Here is a 27,298-nt window from a genome sequence, read left to right as displayed (position 1 = left end):
AATTTGATTGTTCGAGCAAATGGCAACCCTCCTAAAAAAAGGTCAGGAATAAATCCCTTTCAAACCCATTTCAATTTATACCCATCTTTTAATAATTCATCCAACTTACTGAATAATTTGAATGTAAGTTTTTTAACACGTGGCAACTCTCTTCAAACATTCGAAATGTTCTAAACATTCGTTCGTTTGACTACGGTATTTTTGTATTTCATAAACTTTTTGAATCAGTTAATTGAGTTAGACCCTTCAAACAGGTGGCAGCCCTCTTCAAAAGTATTTTCAAGCTTAATCATATCTGATGGATTAAACGGAATTTTAATTTTCAAACATGTGGCAACCCTTCTAAATACAGTTCAGAAATAAAAAATTTTCAAACCCCTTTCGGTTGATGCCCATATTTTAATAATTCATATAACTTATGAAATAATTTGAATTTAATTTTTAAACAAGTGGCAACCCTCTTTTAACACCTGAAAAATATTCTTAGCGTTCAAACTAAATAATTCTTAGCACTCCTTCATTTGAGACCCATTTTTTAATAGTTGATTTATTTATTTTTTTTTGTAATTCGAATATAATTTTTTAAAAGGTGGCAACACTTTTCGAAAAAGTAAAACCTTATTGCAGATACAGTACAAGCCTTTTAATTTGACACCTCATTTTGGAAAATCGAACGAACGGTGCGAATATGATGGCATTGATTGGCCTGGATTGGACTTACGGTCAACTCAGCAAACGCTGTGGGAAGACCACGGTATGTGCTACTGCGAGGTCATTCTGGCCGAGGGTGGACCAGGGCAGGTCTAAAGATCTCCTTAGACTTGCAAATCTGGATCTCTCGATTCTGGTCCAATTTCCGCCTGGCCGTCTCGAGTAGATGTTAACTGCCATCGCGCATTACAGCAGCCAATCGACTGCTTCCTTAATAGCAGCAACCTATGTTTGAAAAAATACTACAGAGATCGGGAAGCATTCATCTAAGGTTGGCTTAGAACTCCCTGCAAGACTCCTTCACCGACCAATCTGTCTAGCTTCGACCCATCCATGTAAAAGTTCACCGGTGTCTCCTTCCAACTACTGCCGACCGTCGACTCATCCGTTAATGGGATGTGCGTAGAGAAAGAGCTAGCTAGTGGCAGGCTATTTACACAGTGATTCGAGTTATCGGAGATGAAATCGAAAGCCCTGAGAATACCAGTCAAGTCCAAACCCCAAGTCAGTCTGGCTACTAGAGCCTCTAAGTCTCACTGCCATTCTTGCTGCAGCTACTTTACTTGCGATATCGACAGGCGATATGTTAAGCATTACTTTAAGGGCCAGAAAAGAATGTTACTCATACGCCATGTACAACCAAAAATTTAGTGAATTATAATAGGAAATAATAACAAATGATAAAGCGAAAGTGATAAGTCGCTTCAAACCGTCTTACTCAGCAAAGCTTTAAAGCTAAAATGTTGTGAGATATTCGTGAGAGACTTTATCTTATGTAAACATATCTTATTGTGGCAGGCTGACATTTTATAATTTTATAATTTAATGAAGGGCGAATTCCTTTACAATCACAATGAAAAAAGAAGTTACGTTCAAATTGAGACCCGCATCCTTCAGGCAAGGATTTTAAACTACTTTTGTACATTTTCGCTAAATACTTCAAAGAATGTCTTAAATATCAAATCCTTAAATAAAAAAAAAACAAACAAGCAACAACATTCTGAAATAGGTCTGTCTGTCATAAAAATGCGAAACCAAATATCTCATTTAAAAACTAGACATACATACAAACAAGAAATACATACTTACACTCATACTCACTTACACTCAAAATAACCCAAATAAATACTTCAAAGATTCTGACCTTAATAAAGCCGTTTACTGTCTATTACCGAACATTATCCTTTTTCGCAATAATCTTCTTTCCAACTAAAAAAAAATTTATACAGAGTTTGCATGAAAAGAGTGCGAAATTGACTGCCTTTTTAATACAATACATATTAACGTAAAATGTGCATAGCCCTTACTACATATGTATGTATGTATAAAATCCTTTCAAATTTGCTCTTCAACAATCGGAGATTTGTAGCTACAAATTTAAGACCCGCAATCGGTTAGGTCAACTAACTTTTAATGAGGCTGACTCGTTTAAACTGCGTGAGAAATGCGGTAAATCAAGCAGACTACCGTTGCGCTGACGGCTTAGCCGACACGCTACCCAACAACAACAATCGCCAATCTCTTTTAAGTACGTAAATTTTCTCAGTTAAGCCAAAGTAAAGCGAATCCTTCTTTGTAGAATTTCCGGGAAAAAATAAACTTTTCAACAACCAAATCCTATTAGATTAATGGCGCTCAAAGTTTTGCCCATCATTCGTTCAGGCTGTAGAAAATCTACACCAATTAAATGCTAGCGAATGAAGGAAAGGGTATGATGCGGAGTGTGCGGCAAAGTGTAGAAAGAAGGAAGATTAGTGTGAAATATTTAAAAATATGGTGAGGAAATGAAGAAAAATTGCCTGTAAAGTGAATAAGCGGAGCGCATAACTGAAGCGAGTTGATATACGTTTGGGGTTTGTTTGTTTAAATTTTAGTGACTCAGTGCGGAAAATTAACAAATGGCAGTCGGGAGAAAACCAAGACACAGCTTTAAAAAATATTTTTTTTTTTTTTCTTTTGCCAAGCACGGACATAAAAGGTAATAAACAAAAACGTAATTTTTAGCAAACCGACTTCAATGCTCATGTTCCAAATTTTTGAGTACCGTTAATTTCTTTACGACCAAATGATCGGAACTAAACCAAAGTAGGATGGGACCTACCTTCAGATACCAGCATTCCGATAAAAAAAATAATTATAGAAAACGGTTACGTGGTGGTATATATATGCCTCGGGAGAGTCGGACCACAAAATCCCTACTTCGCTCTGGCTAATGCAGCAGGTTGAACTCATGCCTGAGCAGACTAAATGCAGATTTGCCAAATGAGTATCCGGCATGCGGAGAGCAAAACCCCACACAGTTGACGCCTCTGTCCCTGTGGACAGACCCTATAGAGAGTGCACGGTTCTTGGGTCTTCCGTTAGTTGAGCTTGACGACAACGACTAAGATGCTAGCCGACCTGGGCGGGGTTATTGTAGCCGCTACAAGAACAAAAACAACAACAACAACAACATCCGGGGTCAACGACTGTGAATGTTTTTCTGAAAACTGTACAAATGTATGCATTTTCTAAATACTAAAGACTGTATATCGAAATACAAATGAAGGTATTCTGGTATAAAAGCCGATTCCGCAATCACTATAAGTTCTATCAAAAACATTGATATTTAATCACAATTTGACGATTTAAAAAATTTTATCATCAATAATAATAATCAATTCCTGAGTTTTAGTTTATTATTCAGGAATAAAAATTAAAAACCGAGTTATATTTTTGATCAAAAAATAAAACTAATTCTTCGATTGTTATTTTTTCGCTCTGATTGGAGATGGAGTTCATTTCTATAGCTTTATTTTATCTCATAAATAAAAATTAATTTGTAAGTTTTATGTTTTTTGAACAGAACGAAAAAGCCAAAACACCGCATTGCTTTTCGAATAAGTATTTAGTGAAATTTTTTTCTTTGCACTCGTAAACTTATGCACTCAAAAATTACAGCAAATTTATCAACCGTATTTTTTATTAATACATACATTTAAGTCGGTTGTAGTTTTTGAATGCATATGGTGGCAAGTGCGAAGTAATAAAATTCCACTAAATACTTATTCGAAAAGCGCTGTGTAGCTTTGAGCTTTTTGGGGGGTCTGCCATAATACTCCAAAACTATAAAAATAAGTGACATGAGCTTTATTATCGATACAAAAATAAAACTCCAAGATTGGTGATTACTTTTGATTAAAAAAAAAAAAAAAATACCAAATTCATATCTAATAACAATAATTTTAAATGGAAAAAATATTTCTCGAACAATAAGTTTTATTTTTGATTTAGAAAATATAACTCGAAAAATAATTATAATTTCTGAGCGACCAATAAAAAGCTAAATATGCATAATTATTAATTATAATTTTTACTGATAGCACTCAAAAATATTTCAATCGTAAAAAATTCATACAGAACAAGAGGAAACTTAAACATACGGTGACGGGCCAACAAATAGACACGCGACATTTTAACACGATTTCGGTATTTTTCTTTGGTTTATTTAATGTTTACTATTTGTTTTTTATAAAAACAAAGCGTATTATCTATCAAAAACCATGCTCATCAAATTTACAAACTTTTTAATCAGAGTATGTAGCAGTATTTATGCAGTTTTGTAGCCATTAATTTTTAAGTAGTATAATAAAGTTTAAGTTTTTTTTTAATTTTTTTTTGATGATTGTGTTGGCATTTTCTTCTATATAAAAAATTGTCCAACATACCTTGTATTGAATCTGGTAAAATTACGGCATTGTAGGAAACGAAAGAAAATGTTTTAAAGATTGGAGCCGAAACATTAAAGAAACCAGCGCATAATATTTTTGTTTGCTCCAGCTACGTTGTACTATATATGTGCATTAATTTTCCTCTTATAAACGCTAAACGTTGGTTAAAAAGGGTTACTTTCCTCGTTTATTGACATCTCAAGGCCATACCTGGCATCGAGGAAATGGCCATAATTCACAGATATGCTTACATTTATGAAAATTATATTGAATACCTATAAATCTTTTCTCAAACAAAAAATATTTTGTACTTTGTTCACTAACTCGACTAAATGGCACTTGTACTTCCTTGCGTCCTTAATTCAGCTAAGAACGCAAAAAAGTTATCTAGAACTGAGAGAAGAAAATACGAGAATCTCGTCAATGAGTTGAAATAATTGATTGAGTGAAAGAAGTGAAGTTTGCATTGCATTAATTTGCATACTTACTGAGTTTTTAGAAGATTAGGCGAGTAAGTGAGTGAATGAGCGGATTAGTGTCTTATTAGTGAGCTAGCGAAGGAAATTGGAAGCGTAAAAGTTCTTTTAACCCAATAAAAAGCCATAAACTGAAATGTGAGTAAGAAACGGCGAAACGGAAATGAAAATGAAAATGAAAACGCAAGTGAAAATTGAAAATTAAAACTTTGCAATCCAGCTGAAGTGCAAGGAAAACGATGCTCGAAGAAAAGAATAAAACCACGCAAGAAATGCCAATGGGAAAGCATAAACAACAACAACAACAGTTCACCGCGCGCAACTTGTTCGCCAAAGAATTTGTGCTGCAAGCAACGACTATTTTTCGTGTTTTCTTTTTAAACTCGCCGTCAATTTAAGAAGTTCAACGAAGTGGATATCACAAACTTTAAACAAAGATAAGCAGGAAAATGCGGTCGCTTGTCAGACGCGCAGCGGAAGGGTTGAGGCAAAAAGGCAGCCAGAGTTATGAGAGAGAGAAAGGAGGGAAGGCGTAAAAGTTTCGTAGGCCAATGGGGGTGGGTGGGTGAGTGCTGGGTGAGGCCGTCACTCACTCGAGGCAGGGCAAAAACGATTATGCATGATGTGGGGCGGTGAATGGCAGTGGAGAAAAAGTACAGGAGAGAGTGATGAAGAGAAGCACGAGGTGGAGGTGGAGGCTCGTTCAACCCTTTTTCGTGAAGTGACTTTTTGGTATTTGGTAACAAATTTTAAGTCCTCGAAAGCGTAAACGATACAACTCTAGCAAAAAAAAAAACAAAAAACCAAAACGAACTCGAACAAGCAGCAGCTGTTGTTCGCTTGTAGTGGTGCTCTACTCCGGCAGCCGCTAACCAACAGCTACAACTGCTGACAACCTTGACTTGCGATTGCCGTCGACACGATGTCGATGTTGAAGTTGGGGACTAAGGAAAAATTTGTGTGTTGAACGGGTTGCACACACAAACCTATACAAATATATATATGTGTGTGTTCATATGAACATTCCTGCATATGTTTGTATGTTTATAAAAATGTATAAATAAATATTTAAGTTGGAATGCAAGTTGGTGCTAGTGGGCGCCCGCAGCAAACTTTGTTCAGATATACATATACTCGTACATACATACATATGTACATAATGGGGTTGTACTCATAACGGGTGATTTTTTTGAGGTTAGGATTTTCATGCATTAGTATTTGACAGATCACGTGGGATTTCAGACATGGTGTCAAAGAGAAAGATGCTCAGTATGCTTTGAAATTTCATCATGAATAGACTTACTAACGAGCAACGCTTGCAAATCATTGAATTTTATTACCAAAATCAGTGTTCGGTTCGAAATGTGTTTCGCGCTTTACGTCCGATTTATGGTCTACATAATCGACCAAGTGAGCAAACAATTAATGCGATTGTGACCAAGTTTCGCACTCAGTTTACTTTATTGGACATTAAACCAACCACACGAATGCGTACAGTGCGTACAGAAGAGAATATTGCGTCTGTTTCTGAGAGTGTTGCTGAAGACCGTGAAATGTCGATTCGTCGCCGTTCGCAGCAATTGGGTTTGTGTTATTCGACCACATGGAAGATTTTACGCAAAGATCTTGGTGTAAAACCGTATAAAATACAGCTCGTGCAAGAACTGAAGCCGAACGATCTGCCACAACGTCGAATTTTCAGTGAATGGGCCCTAGAAAAGTTGGCAGAAAATCCGCTTTTTTATCGACAAATTTTGTTCAGCGATGAGGCTCATTTCTGGTTGAATGGCTTCGTAAATAAGCAAAATTGCCGCATTTGGAGTGAAGAGCAACCAGAAGCCGTTCAAGAACTGCCCATGCATCCCGAAAAATGCACTGTTTGGTGTGGTTTGTACGCTGGTGGAATCATTGGACCGTATTTTTTCAAAGATGCTGTTGGACGCAACGTTACGGTGAATGGCGATCGCTATCGTTCGATGCTAACAAACTTTTTGTTGCCAAAAATGGAAGAACTGAACTTGGTTGACATGTGGTTTCAACAAGATGGCGCTACATGCCACACAGCTCGCGATTCTATGGCCATTTTGAGGGAAAACTTCGGAGAACAATTCATCTCAAGAAATGGACCGGTAAGTTGGCCACCAAGATCATGCGATTTGACGCCTTTAGACTATTTTTTGTGGGGCTACGTCAAGTCTAAAGTCTACAGAAATAAGCCAGCAACTATTCCAGCTTTGGAAGACAACATTTCCGAAGAAATTCGGGCTATTCCGGCCGAAATGCTCGAAAAAGTTGCCCAAAATTGGACTTTCCGAATGGACCACCTAAGACGCAGCCGCGGTCAACATTTAAATGAAATTATCTTCAAAAAGTAAATGTCATGGACCAATCTAACGTTTCAAATAAAGAACCGATGAGATTTTGCAAATTTTATGCGTTTTTTTTAAAAAAAAGTTATCAAGCTCTTAAAAAATCACCCGTTAGTTAGTTTGGATGTCTGTAGTTGTTTTTGCTAGCAGTCAAGCTGTATTGAAAAGTTGTTGAGTCATTTAAAGCCATATATATGTATGTATGTACATGCACATTAGGGTGGTCCTTAATAAATATCAAGAACAAAATTTTTACGCTTTACGTTTTATGTACAAAATAAACAGAGTCATACAAATTTAATTTTGTTCTTAATTTTTAGAGCTCGCCTGGGTTTAACTCAATTTTTTACATCGCCAAAATTCGACAAAATTTTGACTTCAAATCTGATAAATTTGACAGATTGTTGAAATTTATTCATATAAATTCATAAACTCACAGCGCTGGTCAAAGTTAAAATTTTGTTAGTCTTGCGAAATAAAAAAAAATATAATTTTCCATCCGTAACAGCGTCTACAACATTTGTTTTTGTAATTTTGGAATGTTCTTTGATTTGTTTATTTTTTAGGGGTGCGCCCTAATGTATATAAATATTCCCTAATTCGTGTCAGTAGGTGTACTAACTACCGCATACACACACCCATCTATATTTTTGCAGGTTTTTTTCTCGCTCGCTGCCGCTTGAGAAATTCTCTTGTGCCAACTTTTCAATGAAAAATTCAACTTTCGAAAATAACAAATAGAAAAAACGCCAAGAAATATGCCATTCTATAACTTCAGCTACAACGAATGCACTCCTTGCACGGATTTTTTGTTTTTTTTTTTTTTGTAAAGTTCGCCATAAATACTTAGTCGCTGCATATGGTTGGCGCTTTAGTTTTGGTACTCTATAACTTTTTTGCTTTCTATCCGCCTTCGGCATAATTCCCTGCACTACCGCCATATATGTATTTATGTACTACATGTTTGTAGTACGTCTCAAGAGTGATCAGTACTCTTGTTTGTTTATTGGTGGGGAGCAATTTCTCTCAACTTTCAGCTTTTCCGAAATAATAAAACAAAAAAAAATTCAGAAGCATTTTGATATTGCCGGTGACTAACGACAGGAAATAAAAGTTTTTTCATAGCTTTCAACACTTTTGTGCGATTTTGTAAATAGACAAATAAATAAATAAATTTTCAAAAGGCAAAAAAGTTAGAAAACGAACTTGCTGCACTAACTTCAATTTAAGTTAAAACTTATGGTTTTAGAACGCAATTAATATTTTGTACTTTTCTTTCATTTTAAAATTTTTTAACGTTTTCCACTAAAATATTTTTTGGTAAAAACTAAAACACTTTAGTTGCTTCAGGCAAATGAATAATGCATCACAATAACTACCCGAATAAAAGCTTCTTCTTGTTCGTCGATTTGACCAAAAAAAGCTAAGTCAATTTTCGCTCTCCTTTCGGCCATTTTTCATGCCGAAAATAGACAGGGCCTTTGCATCTGGTCAAAAGGTATCTTTGCGAGCAGCATCTTTTATTGCCCACCCATGAGTGCCGAAACGAGGGATCTTTTCACAGAAGCATTATTACTACGGTGACCATAAATATGAATTGAAAAATTAATTAAATTAATTTAAAAAAATATACCTTCATACATACATACGTAAATTTACGTACATAGCATAAAAATAACAAGAAAATATACGCTGATTCTTAAAGGTGAGTGCATGGTGATTTTCGTTAAATATTCACAATGTTTTTCAAGTAAAAATTTTTGTTTGTCATTTTTTTTTATAAAAATATGGCTCATTTTTTAATCAAAACCACATAAGTCAAACTTTATACAGAATTAAGGAAAATTCAACAAGTTTTCATATTAACTTTGTACATTTTAGACTGAATTTTTAGAAAAATCTGGGTATGCAGGTACATAGGTTATGTAAGTTTAGTAAAACCAGTGCAAGTTTTAAGTGGCTAAAAGCTTGCGTCGATTTTTAATGATTTTTCTTGTCGACGCCATAAGTTATATATGTTTGTATGAGACACTTCAATACCCTTCGAACTGTATATCGCTTACGTTGATTGGGAGAGTTTTTCATGAGATATTGATGAATAGCTCCGAAAAGCACCAAAAAACACGTTTTTCGAAAAAATCTCGAAATTTCTTTGAAAAAAAAATTGTATAGATACTGTTTTCATGTTCATCGAACCAAAATATGCTTGAAAAAATAGAGGTTAACGCGATTAGTATAAAATTTGTAGAGCAGTGTTACTGATACTTGTGATGCTGGGCCCCATTTTCTTGCCGGCCATTGTCTATGGCCGAACAAAATTTAGAACGCATTCACTTGTTGATGCTTCAAAATCAGCCGCATTTCTCACGTAGTTATCATTTTGAGGTATTTCTGTTTGAAAAACTACGCAGGACAGGCCTTTGAATAACGGAATGGTCCAGCAAAAAACAGGACGGATGGTCACCGCAATTATTACCCATGCGTGTGACACTCAGTGAGCTAAGAGCCGCAGAAAGTTAAAATTTCGATATTCTTGGGGCCAATTTCAGATGAAAATTTGAATAGCACTTGAATGGTTTAGTTATTTAAATGCCATTTCACTTTCGTTGGGTATCAGATCACTTTAATTCAAATATGTCAAACAAGTGGCAACACTGTTGCCTTTGCCTTGAATTGTTGTTGCATATCTCATATTTACTACTACTACTGACTATTCAAGTGCAGTTTAAATATATGATCTGAAAATGAATTTCTGAAGTTTACAAACTTTATTTAATCAGCTCATCTGAAATTGGGGCTTAGACAAAGTATCTGCTAGTTTTAAGGTTTTTATTCTCTGAGAAACGTACCGATCGGATAATAACATGAGCCATTCCATGAGAACGTTCAAAACCCTGCATCGATTGCTGTGAAATCGTGACTCTACGAAGATACACGAAGAGATGAGTGGAAATCGGATAAAGTCGTCTACCTCATTTCTACAGTTCTTCGTGCCGAACGGATAGCTATTTCAAAGCCTAGCCGCCTGTGAAAAAGTGTCGCTTACTTCTAAAGTAGCCGTAAAATGCGGCCGATCTATTAGTGAGATCTTAATGAGAGCTCGCCGCTCGTCATGATACTAACCTTACCGACACTAACATTACTGATGCACCAGGAATTTTTACGTGAAAGTACTTATCTGCTTACTTCTTATTAATAAACAAAGTTTCAAAATTGCAGCGAAACGGTGTTGAACCGATCTGCCAAATTTCTAGGCTCACGGATAGAATGTCTACTCAGTATCAGTAAACCGAATAATCGTTTACAATCGTTTACAAACATGCAGCCAGATCAGTAGTTTCTGTAGAGGCCATTCACGATCAGTTTCTGTAGAAGCCATGGGAATGGGGAGCAGCAGCAAAATAGATCACATTGCCTCTTTCACTGCTTGGCTCTTACTAAATACTGGCTCAAAATTAAAAAAAAGCAAAAATTGCTCACAAAAACTATCGAACGAATCAGCCCACTTATTTTTGCTTTAACACAGCATACTCAAATGATGCAATTTTGTAAATATTTTGCTCGAGTATTTGTTTGACGAATGTAAAAGTCAAATTGAATGGGGAAATACCTAATACCCGTACCACAACAAAAATCCACCCAAATCATTGTTGTGAACGGCACGCATCAAAAGTATAATTAGCCCTAACGAGTATTGACCTTAAAGCTGAGAAAACAAGAAAACTGTGTTAGAAACTTTTAATTGACTGCTGCGCTCACTGCGAACTCAGCCCTGTTGCGCAATTGAGTTACCAATATTCAATTGCTGCCACTCGACACAACTCACCAATAGCCGTGGAGCAGCGAAAATTGTGACGAGTGCGAACTTTCGCAAACTACAGTTAATTTCGTTAATAAGTGCCGTTAATTTGGGGGGGGGGGGTTTGGGCGGAGTGAAGGACGTGCGGTCTGCTTCAAGTCGGCTTTCACTAAGTATTTAAGTAAACAGAGAATGTATTGAATCTATGTACAAGTCACTACGAGTCAAGTAACGAAATAAAACAAATTTACCAGAAATACAAATACATACATACACAAAGCAAACTTTCAGCCCCCCAAAGTATTGTTCCTAATAAACTCGCCTGCCATAATTGGTTGGTGAATCCAAAGCAAATAAATAAAAGTTGTAAACATTTTGTGCCAAAGTAGGAGGAGCAGTAGGGCAAAGTTTGATTAGGACGCTTGAGCGAGCGGACGAAGTTTAGAAGAAGTGCGTTCAAAGAAGAAGATTGCAATAAATTTAAATGAAAAAACTTCAAACAGTTTTAAACAAGCAATCCAAATAGCAAATTCCACTGAACGCTTTTAATTAAACTTTCAATAAATAACTGCAAGCACACACACACAGAGATAGTTAGTTAATAAGTATTTATTAGTTGAACAAGAAAACAAATTGAAATTGCAGGAAAAATGTCCGAATATTGCAAAGTAATGGATTGCCTGTAAAGAATTGCGAGTAAAAATGTTTTAGCTGGAAACTTTTCTCGAAAATATGTAACTTTATTCAAGTAGCAGCTGGAAGCGTAACAGGAGTTTCTTGCTCTCGCCGGTATGCACTATTTGCCCCCAAAAGCCAACGACATCAAACACATCCAGGGTGATAGTCTGAAAATAAAATTCAATTTTGTTTGTGAGATGTTTTCTTTTAATCATTTCTTTAAACGAGTTGAACTTTGAAGCTGTTGTAGCATTTGACTGGTTGCTGAATTGTTATAAATATAGCCTAAAAGTATGCAACATGAAACAGCTGGAATTTTTGCTACTTCTCTAGTCTTCCTTTATTCCTATTCCGCACATTTTTGTGTACAATTCCTAGTGTGCTTATGAAATAATATGTTGAAGTAAAAGAAACCTATTTTCGCACTTTGGCAAACTCCAAATTGATTTTACAACCATGGTGTCTTTGGCAAATTTGATGGTGAGTGTCGATCCTTTCTTGCGGGTCTCCTCCAAGATTTGATCTAAAGCCACACTGATCAGTTGACGGTACACAATACGCTTGATAAGACCTTGTAACCTATGCTTAGAAGGCTGATCCCACGGTAGGTGGCGCATATGGCGGGTTCGCCAACAATTTCTACCAAATTTGGCAAAGTTGTTGAGTTTGGCACGACATACAAAATTTAAAAAAAAATTTCAAAATCGGGTAATATCAACGCTCATGTCCCATATAACGGTAATTTAGAGAATCAGTAATTACTGAAGCAAATTGATGTTTGGAATAATTCTTCAGCAAAAAATACGATTATTACAGAAAATGGGCGTCGCTCAGACACTTATGCACGTATGTGTATCTCGGCAGCCGTTGAATCAATTTATACCAACCTCGGCATAACTATTGTACTTGACACAAAAGAGCAACATTTTGAAAATTTTTAAAATCGGATTGCGCCCACTTTTCATATAACGGTGTTTTTTAGAATTGTGGAAACTTGGATATTTCGAAATTTAAGTACCCTAATTTACTCAAAGTTGGTACTCAAAACAATACCTTAAAAATAAATAAGATTATTACTGAATTTCGGAAACCTTAGTTTTAAGAGGGGCGAAAAACTATAATTAATACTTCTAATAGAATTAAGAAACCTTAATTTTTTTAAAAACTTTCTGTGTTTTTTTTTAAGTTGAAATTTAGGTCGAAAATACAATTTTTTTAGGAAATTTACAGTTTTCTGTAAAAAAAACTAATCTGGCAACACAGCTCAGTAGTGAAATTGGCAGACTGACGAGATGAGCTCTGACGCAAACGTTTTTTTTTCAATATATTTTTTTCAGATTATGAATACCAAAAACTAAATAATTGCTTGCAATGTCGCCCGCCACTTCTGATTTGGACATTTGTATCAATTGTATGCTTTCATTGCTTCTACAAATACATAGTTACGTCTGTCCACGTCCACGTTAAAGTCCATTTGTTTAACAAGTTTTCCAGCTGCACGCAATTTTACTACACGCCCACACGGTTGCCTTTTGCAGACACCCTGCTGGATGCCGTCCTACCCACCCCTTGAGGGCTTCCAACAATTTGCGTAATTTGCATGTGCAACTTTTTCATTCACATTGCTTCTGCACATCACAGCGCCTCCAACTGCGCCTCCTACCTCGCATTCCCTCGTCTTTTGTGCTCGCCCCATTTTGCTGGCCTGCTGTTTTGCCTCAACATGCGCTTCTCTTACAATGTAATTTTCATAACAATTTGTGTCTTAAAAATTTGTTTGTTACCTCGACTTCAGCGCGCCCACCAGCTTCACCTGCTCCAAATGCTATTTTGTAACTGTAACGTGCCAACTCTGCAGCTTCTTTGTTATATTCAACTTCTTGTTAGCAGCGTGAATTTTCGCTTCATCCTTCGTTTTTTTTTTTTGCATGAAAGTTAAGTTGCCACTTTTTTATTGCGCAACTTTTGCAATTCCCAAAATATTTAGCTTCTGCTTCTACTTTTGGCTTCACGTAGCCACACTCAAGCATTGCAAACACTTTCAAATTATATCTACGTAGAACAAATGTGCACACTGATACACCGTTATGCTGATGCAGCGATTAACAGCGGAAGACTTTTAAGCACAGCAATAATAAAATTATTTGAATTTTTTCGTTATTGTTTTACTTGTACCTTTGGGTGAGGGGATAACTTTGCGCGTGTTAAGGTATTTTTTTACTTGCATTGTTTTTTTTCTCTTTTGATTTTATTATTTTTTCGAATTATCGTATTATGTGTGCAATACTTTTTATACCTCCACACAACAACACAGCAGGCGTTTGCGAAAGTTTTATTACTTCGCTTACACAAGTACGACGACAGCTGCTTCTGGAAAGTGTTAAATTGTGAAGTAACGAATTGAAATGTAACACAGACCCACAACCGACTGTAGGGAGAAAAATAAAGAAGCCTTTAAAGAGATTTGGGACTACAACGGTAGTAAGCTGCATTGCCTTGCCTTAATCCGTTGTCATATTTAGCACATCTGTAAAAGTTCCGGACAAAATTTCTCCAAAATATGTAATTTCCTAAACACTATTCCAAACTCTTTTATTCGGTTCTAGTACCTGAACATTTAGTTTTATATGCGCCTTTTTCATTCCATCGGTGAACTGGTTCTTGGTCAAAGTTCTACCAAGCCAATATCGCTGAATTTGGGAGAATATGGAAAGCGGAACCCCAGTTTTTTTTTTTATTAAGCCGTAAAGATATTGTATACAAACCAAGGTAGCCAACTAATTTTTGAGAATTCCCCGATTTTGCCCGAAATTTCGTAAAATTCCCCACCCATAGATATCTCCTTACGTACAATAAAAAATTATAGGTATTTTGATATATTACTGGTCTTTCTTTATTTTATTTTTAAACGTAATTCATCTATGATAATCCAAACCAAACTTTTATAAAGTTAGTTAACAAATAAAGAATAAAAAATATCTATGTGATATTTACATACATGCAGTGGTCAAAAAAAATTTAGTCGCACCAATTATTATTCTTTTTTTTTGTTATTGAATTTTGGTTATTTTTTATAAAAATACAGGCAGTTCATTCTTAAAAAAAATATTTGAAAAAAATTCAACAAACTTTCGTAAAAATCTTGGACTTTTTAATTGGACTTTCTAGAAAGATTTTGAGTTTTGTAGCCCGCTCAATTCTAAAACAATGAAGTGCAAGTTTCAAGTGGCTAAAAATTTTCGTTTTAAGATTTTTTTGGCGAAGTTGTTGCGGTTTTCTTCCATATACAAATAAATTATGTTTATTCGTTATATCAAAGCAAATATGACAAAGGAAATTTAAAAAAACCAACGGTAATTTTTAGCCATTTGAAACTTTATTGTATGTACTAGAATTGAATGAGCTGAAACTCCCCACAAAAAAGGTCAATTCCCCGATTCCCCACGCAATTTGAAAATTACCGCAAAACGGGGAATTCCCCAAGAGTTGGCTTCCCTAATTCAAATAGACTTTTTTTATTAATTGGCCATAAAACTGACGCGCTATGGAGCCGACCTGTTGCCCAAATTCTTCATTAATTTTTTAGATTATCCGTTTAATTTAATTAAATTTATTTTGCGTCAATTCGATGACTGATTTAGCGCTTTTAGGAGTTGTTTGTTTTTTTCCGATACTACATTGGCTTCTCTAGAGTTAAACTCAGCCAAAAACATAGAAGATTTTCAAACTTATTTTAACCCCCTTCAAAATATTTTCTACATGTATGTAGTTTAGAAATGAAGCCTTTTCAAAAATATTTCAGTTGATATCCATATTGTAATAATTCTTTCAAATTATTAAATAGTTTCAATTTAACTTATGAATCAGGTGGCAACCTTTTTAAACCTCTTTCGTCTTACACCCGTATTGTGAAACAAATTCCAATTACCTAATTCCGTTAATTCAAGTAAAATTTGATGTTTTCTATAGGTGGCAACTCTTTTGCATGCTCGTAAAAGAGTCTTTTGGAACTTATCATCTCGGGGAAAACGAATAGATGATGGGAAGCTTCTTCAAGACTTACAATTACTGAGTTGGTATACTTATAACGTAGTACTTACCCAGCAAAAAATCGGTAATCGCTTTTAGTGGTAACGTGTTCTAGAAGGCATAGCGTTGTAATGCCTTCGAATTTTTTCACTTCTTTTAGGCATTGTAGGTAATGCAAAGTAGAATGTCATACAATATTTTATTTATTTCGCTTCTTTGTTTCATTTTGGGGAATGCAAAGTAGAATGTCCTATAATATTTCTTTCTTAATTCGCTTCTTTGCTTCATTTCAGGGAATGCAAAGTAGAATGTCCTACAACATTTTATTTTTTTTCGCTTCTTTGCTTCATTTCAGGGCATGCAAAGTAGAATGTCCTACAATATTTTTTTTTTATTTCGCTTCTTTGCTTCATTTCAGGGAATGCAAAGTAGAATGCTACATCGTAGCCAGCTGAAAAATAGAATGAATACCCAAAAATTCCTTTTTACCGTTACTTTCTGTGGAAATTTGTCTCGCATAAAAATCATGTTTTGCTTTGTTCAATTTGCAGCGAAGTTGAAGTCAGTCAATGAAGTGAAGTACAAGAGTGAGGAAGTACAATTTTAAGCTTAATTAAATGTGCATGTATGTACATACCGATTTTTAAGTAAAATCTAAATACCCAAATACATACATATGTATGTATAAAAACTGATTTATATAAATTTTAATTAATTTTAATCTTTTAACACATTTTCTGATTTAATATATGTAAATAAGTATGTACTCATCTGGGCATTCTACATTAGTTTCTCTGTAAGGCATTCTTTGTTCGCTTCTCTGGATTCTGTTTATGCATGCGTTCTCCCTTCGTTTGAAGGTAATGCTGCGGGTAAGGGCTTACCGCCAATGACATGCCCATGTTAAAATAAGGCCTTCCTGAAGCGAAAGGGTAAGCGATTCCCATCGCCTAGCTCGTTTCCACTTTCGCTTCTGTGGTAATCGTGTTTTTTGCTGGGTAAGTACTGGGAAGCGGAGCCAAAATTATTACGATTGCTGAAATCTTGAAAAAAAATAAATACGTACATATTTTGCCACAAAGCAATACAATAATACGAATTATATTTTTTTGCCTTTAAGAAAGGGAGCAACTTTGGAGAATTAAGAGCGAACGAGGAATAAGACGCAAAAATTTAAGCAATTTTCTTTGCGTTCCCATACGCCAACCCATAAAATTTTATCTCAGAAAAAAAGGTCAATCTAATATTAATTTATAAGCCATTTCTCCTCTTGCCTTTTTGCTACTTCGTTCAAACAGCAGTGATCCCTAAGTACTAAATAAATACATACGCATACTTACTTACTACTACTTATGTAAGTCTGCGCTTGTTTGTTTTTTTTTTTGTAGTTAAAACATTTTCATACAAATCTATTACAAGCAATTTTAAATGTAATTTGCTGGCGACACAGCCCATTTCACAGCAGAAAATTACTTCTGCGGGTGCACAACCCGTCAAGCCACAAAACCCGAAGACCTATGTATGTATGTGTATATGCATGTAAGTGACCTATTGGCTTTATGGGTGTGCACACGTAACACATTTACATTCGTCCATACATACATACGTAGATATATGCGCTACAACAAACCGCAGCCTATCCTGCAAGCGCTCACAGACATCTTTACTTATTTTCATGCCCCATAAGTACTTTGTGGAGCAACGTACTAGTGTCGAACTGGTTCTCTTTTGCATGCTAGCCACTGGCAAATTTAGTGGCGTTTTCGTTTCTACCGAAAAAGGTTACATTCTCTTTGCCCTCTACGCACAAATACTAAGAACAGGGCAATGAGAAGGCAATATTTTTTGTAGAAACGAAAATGACATTGCGTTGTCCTACGAAGTGTGGATTGCCCTCAGCTGCATCCCTTTTCCTATAGTTCCGAACCAGTCTAAATCGAGGAACAAAAAAGTAATATGATTTTTGAAACGTAGTCTTTTTGGTTTTTCTAAGGTAGTGATTTTAAATTATTTTCAAAGAAAAGTGTTTGCAATTTGTAATCAAATGTGTTAGAAATTGAATTCAAACTGATCATTTGAAAACGCCTACCTTTGGCTGTAACTGGGAGTGCAGAGGTGCTTGCTGTTATTGTTTATATTCATCAGACGCAATATGTTAATACAACATTTTTGTTTTGTGTTTCCAAACTATGGAAAGGCGTCTGTGAAGTGCAGAACGAAAGCGTATTCGAACGAAAAGACCGCCTAACAAATATCTAATTAAAGTAAACAAAATATGGTGTGGTGCCTCCGCTGCATCCCTTTTTCCACAGTTCCGAACCAGTTCTAAATTCTACAGACGAGATTTAGTTCGTTCTTAAACCCTTTTCCGATAGTTCCGAGCCAATTCTAAACTCATCACCTTAGACATAGATTTCTAATGGAAATTTTTTGATTTGCTCGGTATGTAAGCTCAGTTGGTCTAGACTTAATTTAGGTAACTTAACTTAATTTGTTTGCCTTTTTTTGCTATTTTGGCCTTATAACAATTATATACAACAATTTTATTCATGGAAAAAGAACAACACTTTACACATGGTAGAAGTTGTACCTACTAAATATTTATGTGAAAATTATTGTTCTTTTCCACAAATATTTTTCATTGAAAATGGCCTCAAGCTCAATAAAATTGTTGTATATGTATAACTTAACTTTATATTTTGGCCAACCGGTTAGCAGTAGTTGGTTAAAAGCTAAATTACCGTAAGAAAGTTAAGAACCTGTAGATTTTAGATTCTTAAGTCACGGCTTTACGAAAAATAAGAGCGGTGAGAGAATTAGCATTGCCCGATTTTCGTTTTTGTATTTCTTTAAAATAAATGAGCGCAAACATTTTTGATTAGAAATAAAATAGGTAGCTCGATATTTTAGAAAACGATTTTATTGCTTCTTGCATCAGAATATATACATTTTTATGAAAAAGTCGACTTAGTAACTTTTCACTCCTAGCTAGAGATATTGAGTTTAAAAACGTAAAATAAAATAGTAAAAGTACACTCAAAAAAAAGTCAGCCAAATATATTCCTCTCAACACATGATGTGGTAACTATAACCAAATTATGTGTTGATGAAAACATTTTTAGTTGACGTAACTAAACTCTTTTCTCAGTGTACCACGTTTGAACTGCTGGCCCTAGTTAGTTACTATCGGACTGATTCATGTTTGGCGATAAAAATCTAGTACCCAAATGGAAATTTGCTTTTCCCTGCAGGGTACATACGTACATATGTATGTGTATTTGTAGCTGAGCGAGTGTGTGAGTGAAAAATAATCGCCACTGTGGCGAGAATGAATTAAAAATCAATGGAATTTCGAAAAAAAACAAAACGATGCTGACAAAACTTTAATTAACTGACAAATGTGAAAAGGGATTAAAGAGAGTTGGAAAAAACCAGACACTCGCCGAAGTGACACAAGTTTATGGATTTTGCATATACATATGTACATACTATGTATATATATATTCTTATACATATTTTCACTCTTCATTTTTATAACCGAACGTACTTGTGCCCAAGGGTATTATAACTTTGTTCGCATAAGTGTTGTTTGTAAAAAAGAACTAAAGGAATCGATATACATATATACATATACCAAAATGCTCCGAAAAAAGGGAGAAGTCGATTTGGACATGTCCGTCCGTCCTTCTACACGGTAGGTTGTAGGTTACCCTTTGTACGAAATGGATTGGTATTGAAAATGGGCGAAGTCGGACTTTAACCGCGTCCATCTTCCATATAAAGGTATGTATTTTTAGAAAATGCGAAACCTGCGATATTTTCTTAAATACTGGATTCGAATTGTTAAAAATTAGTATGTGAAGTAGAATTCTCGCACTTATAATGAAATACTGTATCTCAGTAGCCGCATCACCAATTCTCATCAAACTCGGTACAAATCAATCGGGCAATAACCACGCCCACAAAAATGGCGATAAACCAACAACTGAAGCAAGTTCACTCAAAATCGAAGTTTATAATAATCTCTTAACCGAAATTGGGATTATTAGAAATGTAGAAATGAGTGTCGCGCCGCCCAATTTTGATCACAAATGTGTATCTCGGTAACCGATCTATCAATTTCTATCAAATCGGGTACACATTACACTGTACAGCACTTGGCTGGGCGGTGGGCCGAAATCGAGATATGGGCCTTCGAAGTTCGAAATTGGACCTTTGGTAAAAAATTAATTTTTGAATTCTAGTAGAGTAAAGTGCAAGTATCAAATAGATAAAAATTACCGTTACTTTCTTAGAATTTTTTCTTCCTAAATATTTACTTCCATATAACGCATAAACACAATTTATTTTTATGTGGAAGCAAAGGGTAATATCTTCGACAAAAAAATTAGAAAAAATTAACGATAATTTTTACCCATTTTATACATGTACTATATTCTACTCGAACTCAATGGGCTGCAAAACTGCATGCTCCGAATCTTTCAAGGAACTAGAAAATCTCGAAATTATTAAGAAAGTTTGTGGAATTTTTTTAAATTATTGCAAAAGTTTGAAACTTGGCTGTAGGTACAAGGGGTTTAATCTAAAATGAAATAACAAAAAAAAAAAAAATAATAATTTGTAAAAACTTGTCCAAATGTGGTGCGGCTATAATTTGTTCGGCCATTGTATGTTCCTGCCGCTTAATTTAAATTCAATAAAAATTTGCGCTCACATTTGTTTTTCCACCAATGTGAGTGAATGTATGTGTCCTTTCGAATTATTTTCCAATATGTACATACATACACTTCATACATACATACTATACTACATATTTTTGTATTGGCTTTTATTTACAAATTTCTCGTTGTTATTTAATCCTTTTGTGGCATGCGACATATCTATGTACGCCATGCGGTTATTGAGCATCACTTCAAAGTGGTTGAAGCGAAGAGTGGAGTGAATCGAATCGAAATGGTGAAAAGGAAAAATTGAAAAACGAAAAGTAAATAGTTGTGAAAAATGGCGATCACGTTCGAGCCAATCAAGCCCAACTCTATACTGAAGTGCAAGCGAATGTTTTTTTCTTCCCAACATTGCAATATGAACTCGACTATTTATATACTATTGAAGTACACACACACACACACACACATACCTACATAGAATAATATGAGCATATCAATTTTCTACCAAACGACTTGACTGTAGAAATATTCGTAGTCTATTTCTTTCTCATACATAAATCTGTTTGCTTGCATAAATAAGTATTTACATATCTCTTCACGTGTTTTCTACAGGCAAAGTGCAAAAAAAAAAAATAAAAAATTAGAAATACAAAAACTAAATGGAAAAACTTCGCAAAGAAAATTACTGGGCAGGTGTTAGGGGTTGACACGACAAATAAATGGGTTGAATGGCGTGCAATTTCTCAATTGTCGGTTGGTCTCATTTCCATTTTTTATTGCCAATTCTATTCTCTTTTTTTTCTTTGCCTACGTCGTTTCAAATGGCGCTTGACTTCGAATTTAATGTTGAAAAGTTTGTTTTTTTGTAAACGTCTTCTGAAGAATTGTCTGGCGAAGACAGACATGATTTGTTTGTAAAGTGCGCAATTGGTGAAATTTGCATTGAAAAGTAAACTTTTTGTCTGCAATGATGGTTTACGAGCAGTTTCAGTGATTGAAAATTAATTTTGCAAGTTTGAAAAAAGTTTCAGACGACTTCATTTTGTTTTTTGCGTCACACACTGACTCAAACGTTCGCTATTTGACCGGTGAAATTATTTACTTGGAGGGCAGTGTTTCAAGATTTTTGTTTTTTAACTGTAAAAACTGTATTAAGGACGAAAAATCATTAACCTTCCAAGACCAAAAACCAAAATAGCTATTTTATTAAACAGAGGATACAAAAAACGATGATTTTCAAATAAAATACCATAAACAGTTTAAAATAAGAAACTGTAATTTACAGTTAAAACGGTGAATATGGCAACATTGCAGAAGGGTAATCCACAGATGCTTCTTGTTGAACTCACACATCAAAGAAAAATTGTGAGCAAACATTTCTTAACAATGTCGCAGATTTGAATGCTTTAAGGACTTTCGAGAGAACTATTCAACGTCAAATCTACAGCCCTAATAGAATTTATGACGGGTATCGAAGAAAATGTAGGAGCGAACTTTATGAACTTTATAACGATATTGGCACAGATCAGTGAGTACGCTTGAGAGAAGCTTTTTAAAGCTTTTCATACATTTTATATGGAAGTATGAACATAAGGAAATGCAATAATTTCACTGTCATGGAAAAGTCCAAGGTAAAATCGACCTGTCCATGGTTAGTATGAATACCTTGCGGAACTTCTAAAAGGAGAGAAGCAATATTTGGAATTTTTTTGCTCTGGGTCCAAACCGACAAATGGCTGTCTAGTGCTTAACATAACCCTTACGACACTAATTATTTGTTTATAAAAATAAAGTTTATTCTGCAACAAAAACATATAATTCCAAGTTTCAGTTTTTACTCGATACTCAAATACCATAAATGAGAAATTTTTTTCTTTTTAACCGACTTCACAAAAAGGATAAGGTTATCAATTCGTCGGAATTTTTTTTTCAATTTTATTTTTTTTTTGTTTTTTTTTATTTTTTTTTTATCTATGTTGCCGCATAACTTTGGACTACATTGGATCATGAAAAAAATTAGCGATAATATGAAATTTGTATAAGAGAATTGAAGTCGGTTTTGTTTTAGCTTAAAAATTACTTGTTAAACCATTCCACCAACGAGTTAATTTTTCCTAAGAAGGAAAATAGTGACTACTAAAACTGAGGAATTGTGTATTCCTTAAACTGTGTCAAATCGTTTAGTTACTCATATAGAGGCTGCCATGGCTTTGGAGCCATTTCAAGGTAATATTTCCTAAGAATAGAACACTTTTTTCCTAGCATCAAGGAATGTTTTTTCTGAGTGGTCAAAATTTCAGCCTATGTAAGTCGGTCTGTGCCTGAATAAAGCAAGATATTCACAGAAAATGTGCTCAGGATGTGTGTGGGATTGTCCAGTAAAATATCCATTGAAGTCCAATATGCTTAAATAAATACGTTGGTTTGAAGTCTATTTAGGCTGCCCAGGACATCCAACCCAGTTGAATTTTTAGGAGGGTTTAGGATACTTAAGCAATCATGTATCAGTTTTGATATTATTATAAGTACTTTGGTACTAAAAAGCTTGCCTGACGTATTTCTGATGTAGCATTTCGACCTCTATCTCTTCTAAGGCATTAGTACCACAAATCTTAGCATAAAGTGGGTCTTGCCCATTGGTATACATTTTTGGTAGTTCGGCTTAACTAAACCAAACCCCAGTTTTACTATTTCCAAGTTCGGATTATGGCTTCCATAAAAGCTCTATTTGTAATGGATGCCTGGAAGTTACTGGAGACTTCTTGTTTCGGAACCATTTGGCCACACAATGTGCGTTCTTAACACTCTATGCGAATTACTCGTTCAAGCAAAATTATTTTCATTGAGCCACAATTACTTTTTGAGCTTAAAAAGTAGTGTTCTTGAAAAAAACGTGTAAAAGCTACTAATGTTCTTTTATACTAATCCCACTTTTTAAAAAGTGAAAAATATTAAAAGATGCTGTGCCACCTTTTAACGATTTTATATAACCCGAACAAAAAGTAAGTGGTAGTGCTATTCAAAACTTAATTTGTTCAAAGCAATCATTTCTCCAATTTTTTTTCAATCTTTAAGGAATTCTTGATTCTTAATTGGATATAAAATATTTTGCTCCAAACTTTTCCCAAGGTTTGACTAAAAGTTTAATAAAATTTGAATTCCAAGCTTTCCTCAGAACAACTCAGATTATTTTCCATAAAAAAAAAGGTGCCCTTTTGTTAGAGAATGGGTTGATTTTCCAATTGAGATGCACTTGCAAATCAAGATTGGAGATTGCAATATTTACTGGATCTCCACTTTTTCTAGACCCTCTGAGAACCAAATTATAAGAATATCAAAGTCAAATTTCGGCATTAAATTGGACATTTTTGCTCGAGTTTTTTTGTATGAATTGCGCACAGAACATCCAAAATTACATATATTTGCAAAGTCCAATATTCTAAAAAGATGGCTGTTAAATGTTGAGTGTGCCTCACTGAACTTTATTGAAATTTGTGCGCAATGAAGTTTTTCAACCCGTTGATGGGCATCGTTCACCCTTTTGCATGCAATCCCAGATCTACACTGGGTATAAAATTACAAAAATTTTAATGAGATTTTTTTTGCAAGAAAAATTGGTATTTGAACTATTTCCACAATTCCAATATTATTTCCAAAAAATGCCTCGAAGCATTTTCAACAGCTGTCTAAATTTTGAAAGATAAAATAAGCTCATATCAAATTGACTACAGCACACGTGGCAAGCATAAATATAAACTCAGGGGTAGATAAAATGGTGCTAGAAAACCTTTGTTCTCCATTTTGCATGAGCTAAAAATAAATTCATCATTTATGCCTGCGTCCTAAAGCGAATTTCATTACAACATTAAAAAAGCACAAATTGGCTTATTAAAAGTACTTTTTTCAGATAGCAAATGTGATAGCCCAATAGACAATTTTTTATGGCTTACTATCACTTTTCATATTAATTATTATTATATCGTGTAAACTTTATCATACTTATATCAAATTAAAGAGAAATATCTATTTCTATTTATAGTCATATCAGTAAATTGGCTATGTTAATAATTAAGTACACACGCTGTAAATTTATTTAAGCCATATAGCGCCCAAGAGTATGCTATCTTTATTATAGTCAGCTTTCAATCAATGGCCGCCATAAATCAAGCATTCCATCAACTCAGTGAATTTACGACGCAATTACATATTTCGTTGGTGGTTTGGGGGCTGGCGCAAAATTTAGTGGCTGATATTGTTCGCATTTATGAGCTCGGTTTATTGAGCAACACTAACTAAATAAGCAATTATTCATTTACGAGTCAGTATGTATGTAGTTTTCTAAACACTATTCAACACAAGCATCCATATGTCAACAGGTCGCATACAGATTACAGATACATTTTTGCACTTGCACACACAGAACTTGACTTGACACCTCTTCAGGCTGATGGATGACACTTTCACTGACTCAAGAGCACTTTGAGGGGAAAATTACCCTTTGGCAAGACACAATAGTTTCACACACATATATACATACATACATACATACATAAGATTTAGTAAAAAGATACTACTTACCATCCAACAGCTGCTGCCTTATTAGGGCTAAACTGGCGATAAGCGTGTTGCATATTGTCATTCAACAATGATGGCACAAATGCTGCCATATGTTAGCAAAGTTTGTGATGTCTGTAGGCCAAACAAAAATTTTCACGCCGTCGCCAAAAACTACTGGCAAAGCAAACGCAAATGCGGCTAACAAACAATGCAAATAGTCAACAAGTTCTTCGAACAATTCTCTTCTACACGAAAATTGGCCGTAGGAGCAGCAGGTTGTTGTTGTTGTTCCAGACGTTGCCACTACTAAATAGTAATGATGATGCTGATACTGATGTGTAAATATTAGCTGCAGCAGTTTATTTTACAGTACTGAGGAAGATTCTACTATGCTACTTTTGGGATACTTGCACCTATTTAACCGCTCAACACGAACGTTCAGTCTGCGCTCACCAGGTCGAACTGATGCAAAGCATCAGGTTGTGGCAGCTACGAAGCTGTTTAGCGACCAGCGCTGCCACGCGACAGGCGGCTGACGGCAGGCGTACACACGAGCAGTAACGAAGTGTAACGAAGCAAAGAGTAAATGTTGCCGAGGCAACGTAGCAGGTATTGGGTTGAATAGGGTTGGATCAGCACTAGCTAAGAAAGCATTGGTGTAATCAAAACTCTTCAGCCGCCCGCGAGGCCACAGAGCGTAGGCCTTCCGCACAACTGCGCCGACGCAGTAAATCGGCAACCATTGAGCGAAGATTGTAACGCCTCAATTGTGTATTTGAGGGAATTTCGCAACAGGCGGAAAAACACCCTAAGCCACCCACAAATGAATACACTATGATTATATAAAAGATGGCGATAAACAGCTGTTGGGCTTTTTAAGCTTTTTGCGTGAAAGCTATTGTGGCATATCAACAGGAGGTTTTTTATTGCCCGTTTATAACTCAAGCAAGGTGTGCTTTTTGTGTATAAATATTTGTGCAGCTGAAAAGCTTTTTTAAAAAGCTTTATATAAAGCAATTATATTAAGCTGTTGATAATGTGCTTGCAGCTTGTTTGCGGCGAATTAGGCAAGCTTGGCGTCCACTCAACGGCGAATAAACAAGCAAAGGGTGGAAATCTTATCCACTGTTCAGAGTAACTAAAAAATTAAGTATCTATTATAATTACATAGAATATTTTGACTCGTTTTACTATGCAAATACTCCTCTGGGTGCCGCTGAAATAGTCTGGCTAGTTAAAGGCAGGGAGTCCATATAGATGACTTCATGCATAAAGAGTTTTTCCAAAAAAAAATTTTTTGAAATAATAGATAGACGAAATACAAAATCAACGGTCTTTAGAGCAAATACGCTTTTGATGTGTAAACATCTTAGCTCCCGGTTTGGGTAAAGTTTGCATTGTGTGAACGGAGGAATGTTTCTAGACCCATTTCGGGACTATTCAGAATCATTTTGGGACTAGTTGGGAAACATTTCAGGACCTGTTCAGGCGTTCAAGACCATTTCGGTATTAGTTCACGACTATTTGAGGACCATTTTGGGACAGGCTCTGGAGCATTTCGAGACTAGTTAAGAATTTTTTCAAGAACATTTCGGGACTAGTTCCCGATAATTTTGGGAATAGTTCAAAGCAGTTGTAGGACCATTTCGGAGCGGGTTCGGCATCATTTCAGGGCAAGCTTACGATTGTTTGAGGACCGTTTTGACACTAGTTCTGGACCTTTACGAGGCTATTTCAGAAACTTTTTGGTAACTACTTTCGAGTTATTTTCGGCATAGTTCAGGGCGATTTTGGAACTAGCTCAGGACTATTTTAGGCCCATTTTAGGACTAGTTTCGCATCGTTTTGGGACTAATAAGGGCCCATTTCGGGACCTTTTTTGGAGCTATTTCAGGACCATTTCGGGACTAGTTCTGTACCATGTGAGAATAGTCCAGGATTATGTCGGGTTCGTTTAAGGACAATATAGAAATTAGATGAGGATCATATTAAGCCTATTTCAGGACTATTAAGGACAATTTCGGGCTAGTTCACAACTATTCAAGGAAGATTTCGGGACTGGTTCGGGAGCATTTTGAGAACATCTTAGAAAAATTAAGGCACCATTTCGGCATCGTTGCAAGACTTGTTCGCGATCATATCGGGACAAGTTGACGCCTTTTTCAGTACCACTTCAAGACTACTACAGAACCATTTTGGAAGTAGTTCGCGATCCTGTCATAGTTTAAAATTAGTCCTAAAATAATTCTAAAATAGTGCTGAACTATTCCCGATGTGGGTATTAGAAAGTCGTGTACTGGTC

General features: G+C 35.4%; 1 protein-coding gene across 1 annotated transcript in view; it reads right to left on the bottom strand.

Annotated features, from left to right (window-relative positions):
- The window catches only part of LOC118742072 (receptor-type tyrosine-protein phosphatase N2-like), a gene marked incomplete at its 3' end in the record, with an annotated part of 108,950 nt that extends 83,481 nt beyond the window's left edge, over positions 1-25,469 (bottom strand). The window contains exon 1 of the mRNA XM_036474040.1: positions 25,018-25,469. Coding sequence (XP_036329933.1) covers positions 25,018-25,078 — 61 coding nt within the window. The remainder of the gene's footprint in view (positions 1-25,017) is intronic.
- Positions 25,470-27,298: the final 1,829 nt, after the last annotated feature.

Source organism: Rhagoletis pomonella, unplaced genomic scaffold (assembly GCF_013731165.1).
Source record: "Rhagoletis pomonella isolate Grant_MI unplaced genomic scaffold, Rhpom_1.0 Rhpom_scaffold_00006, whole genome shotgun sequence".
Lineage (NCBI taxonomy): Eukaryota > Metazoa > Arthropoda > Insecta > Diptera > Tephritidae > Rhagoletis > Rhagoletis pomonella.
The sequence above is the reverse complement of the archived record's forward strand: the minus strand, read 5'-3'. Positions and strand labels throughout refer to the sequence as shown.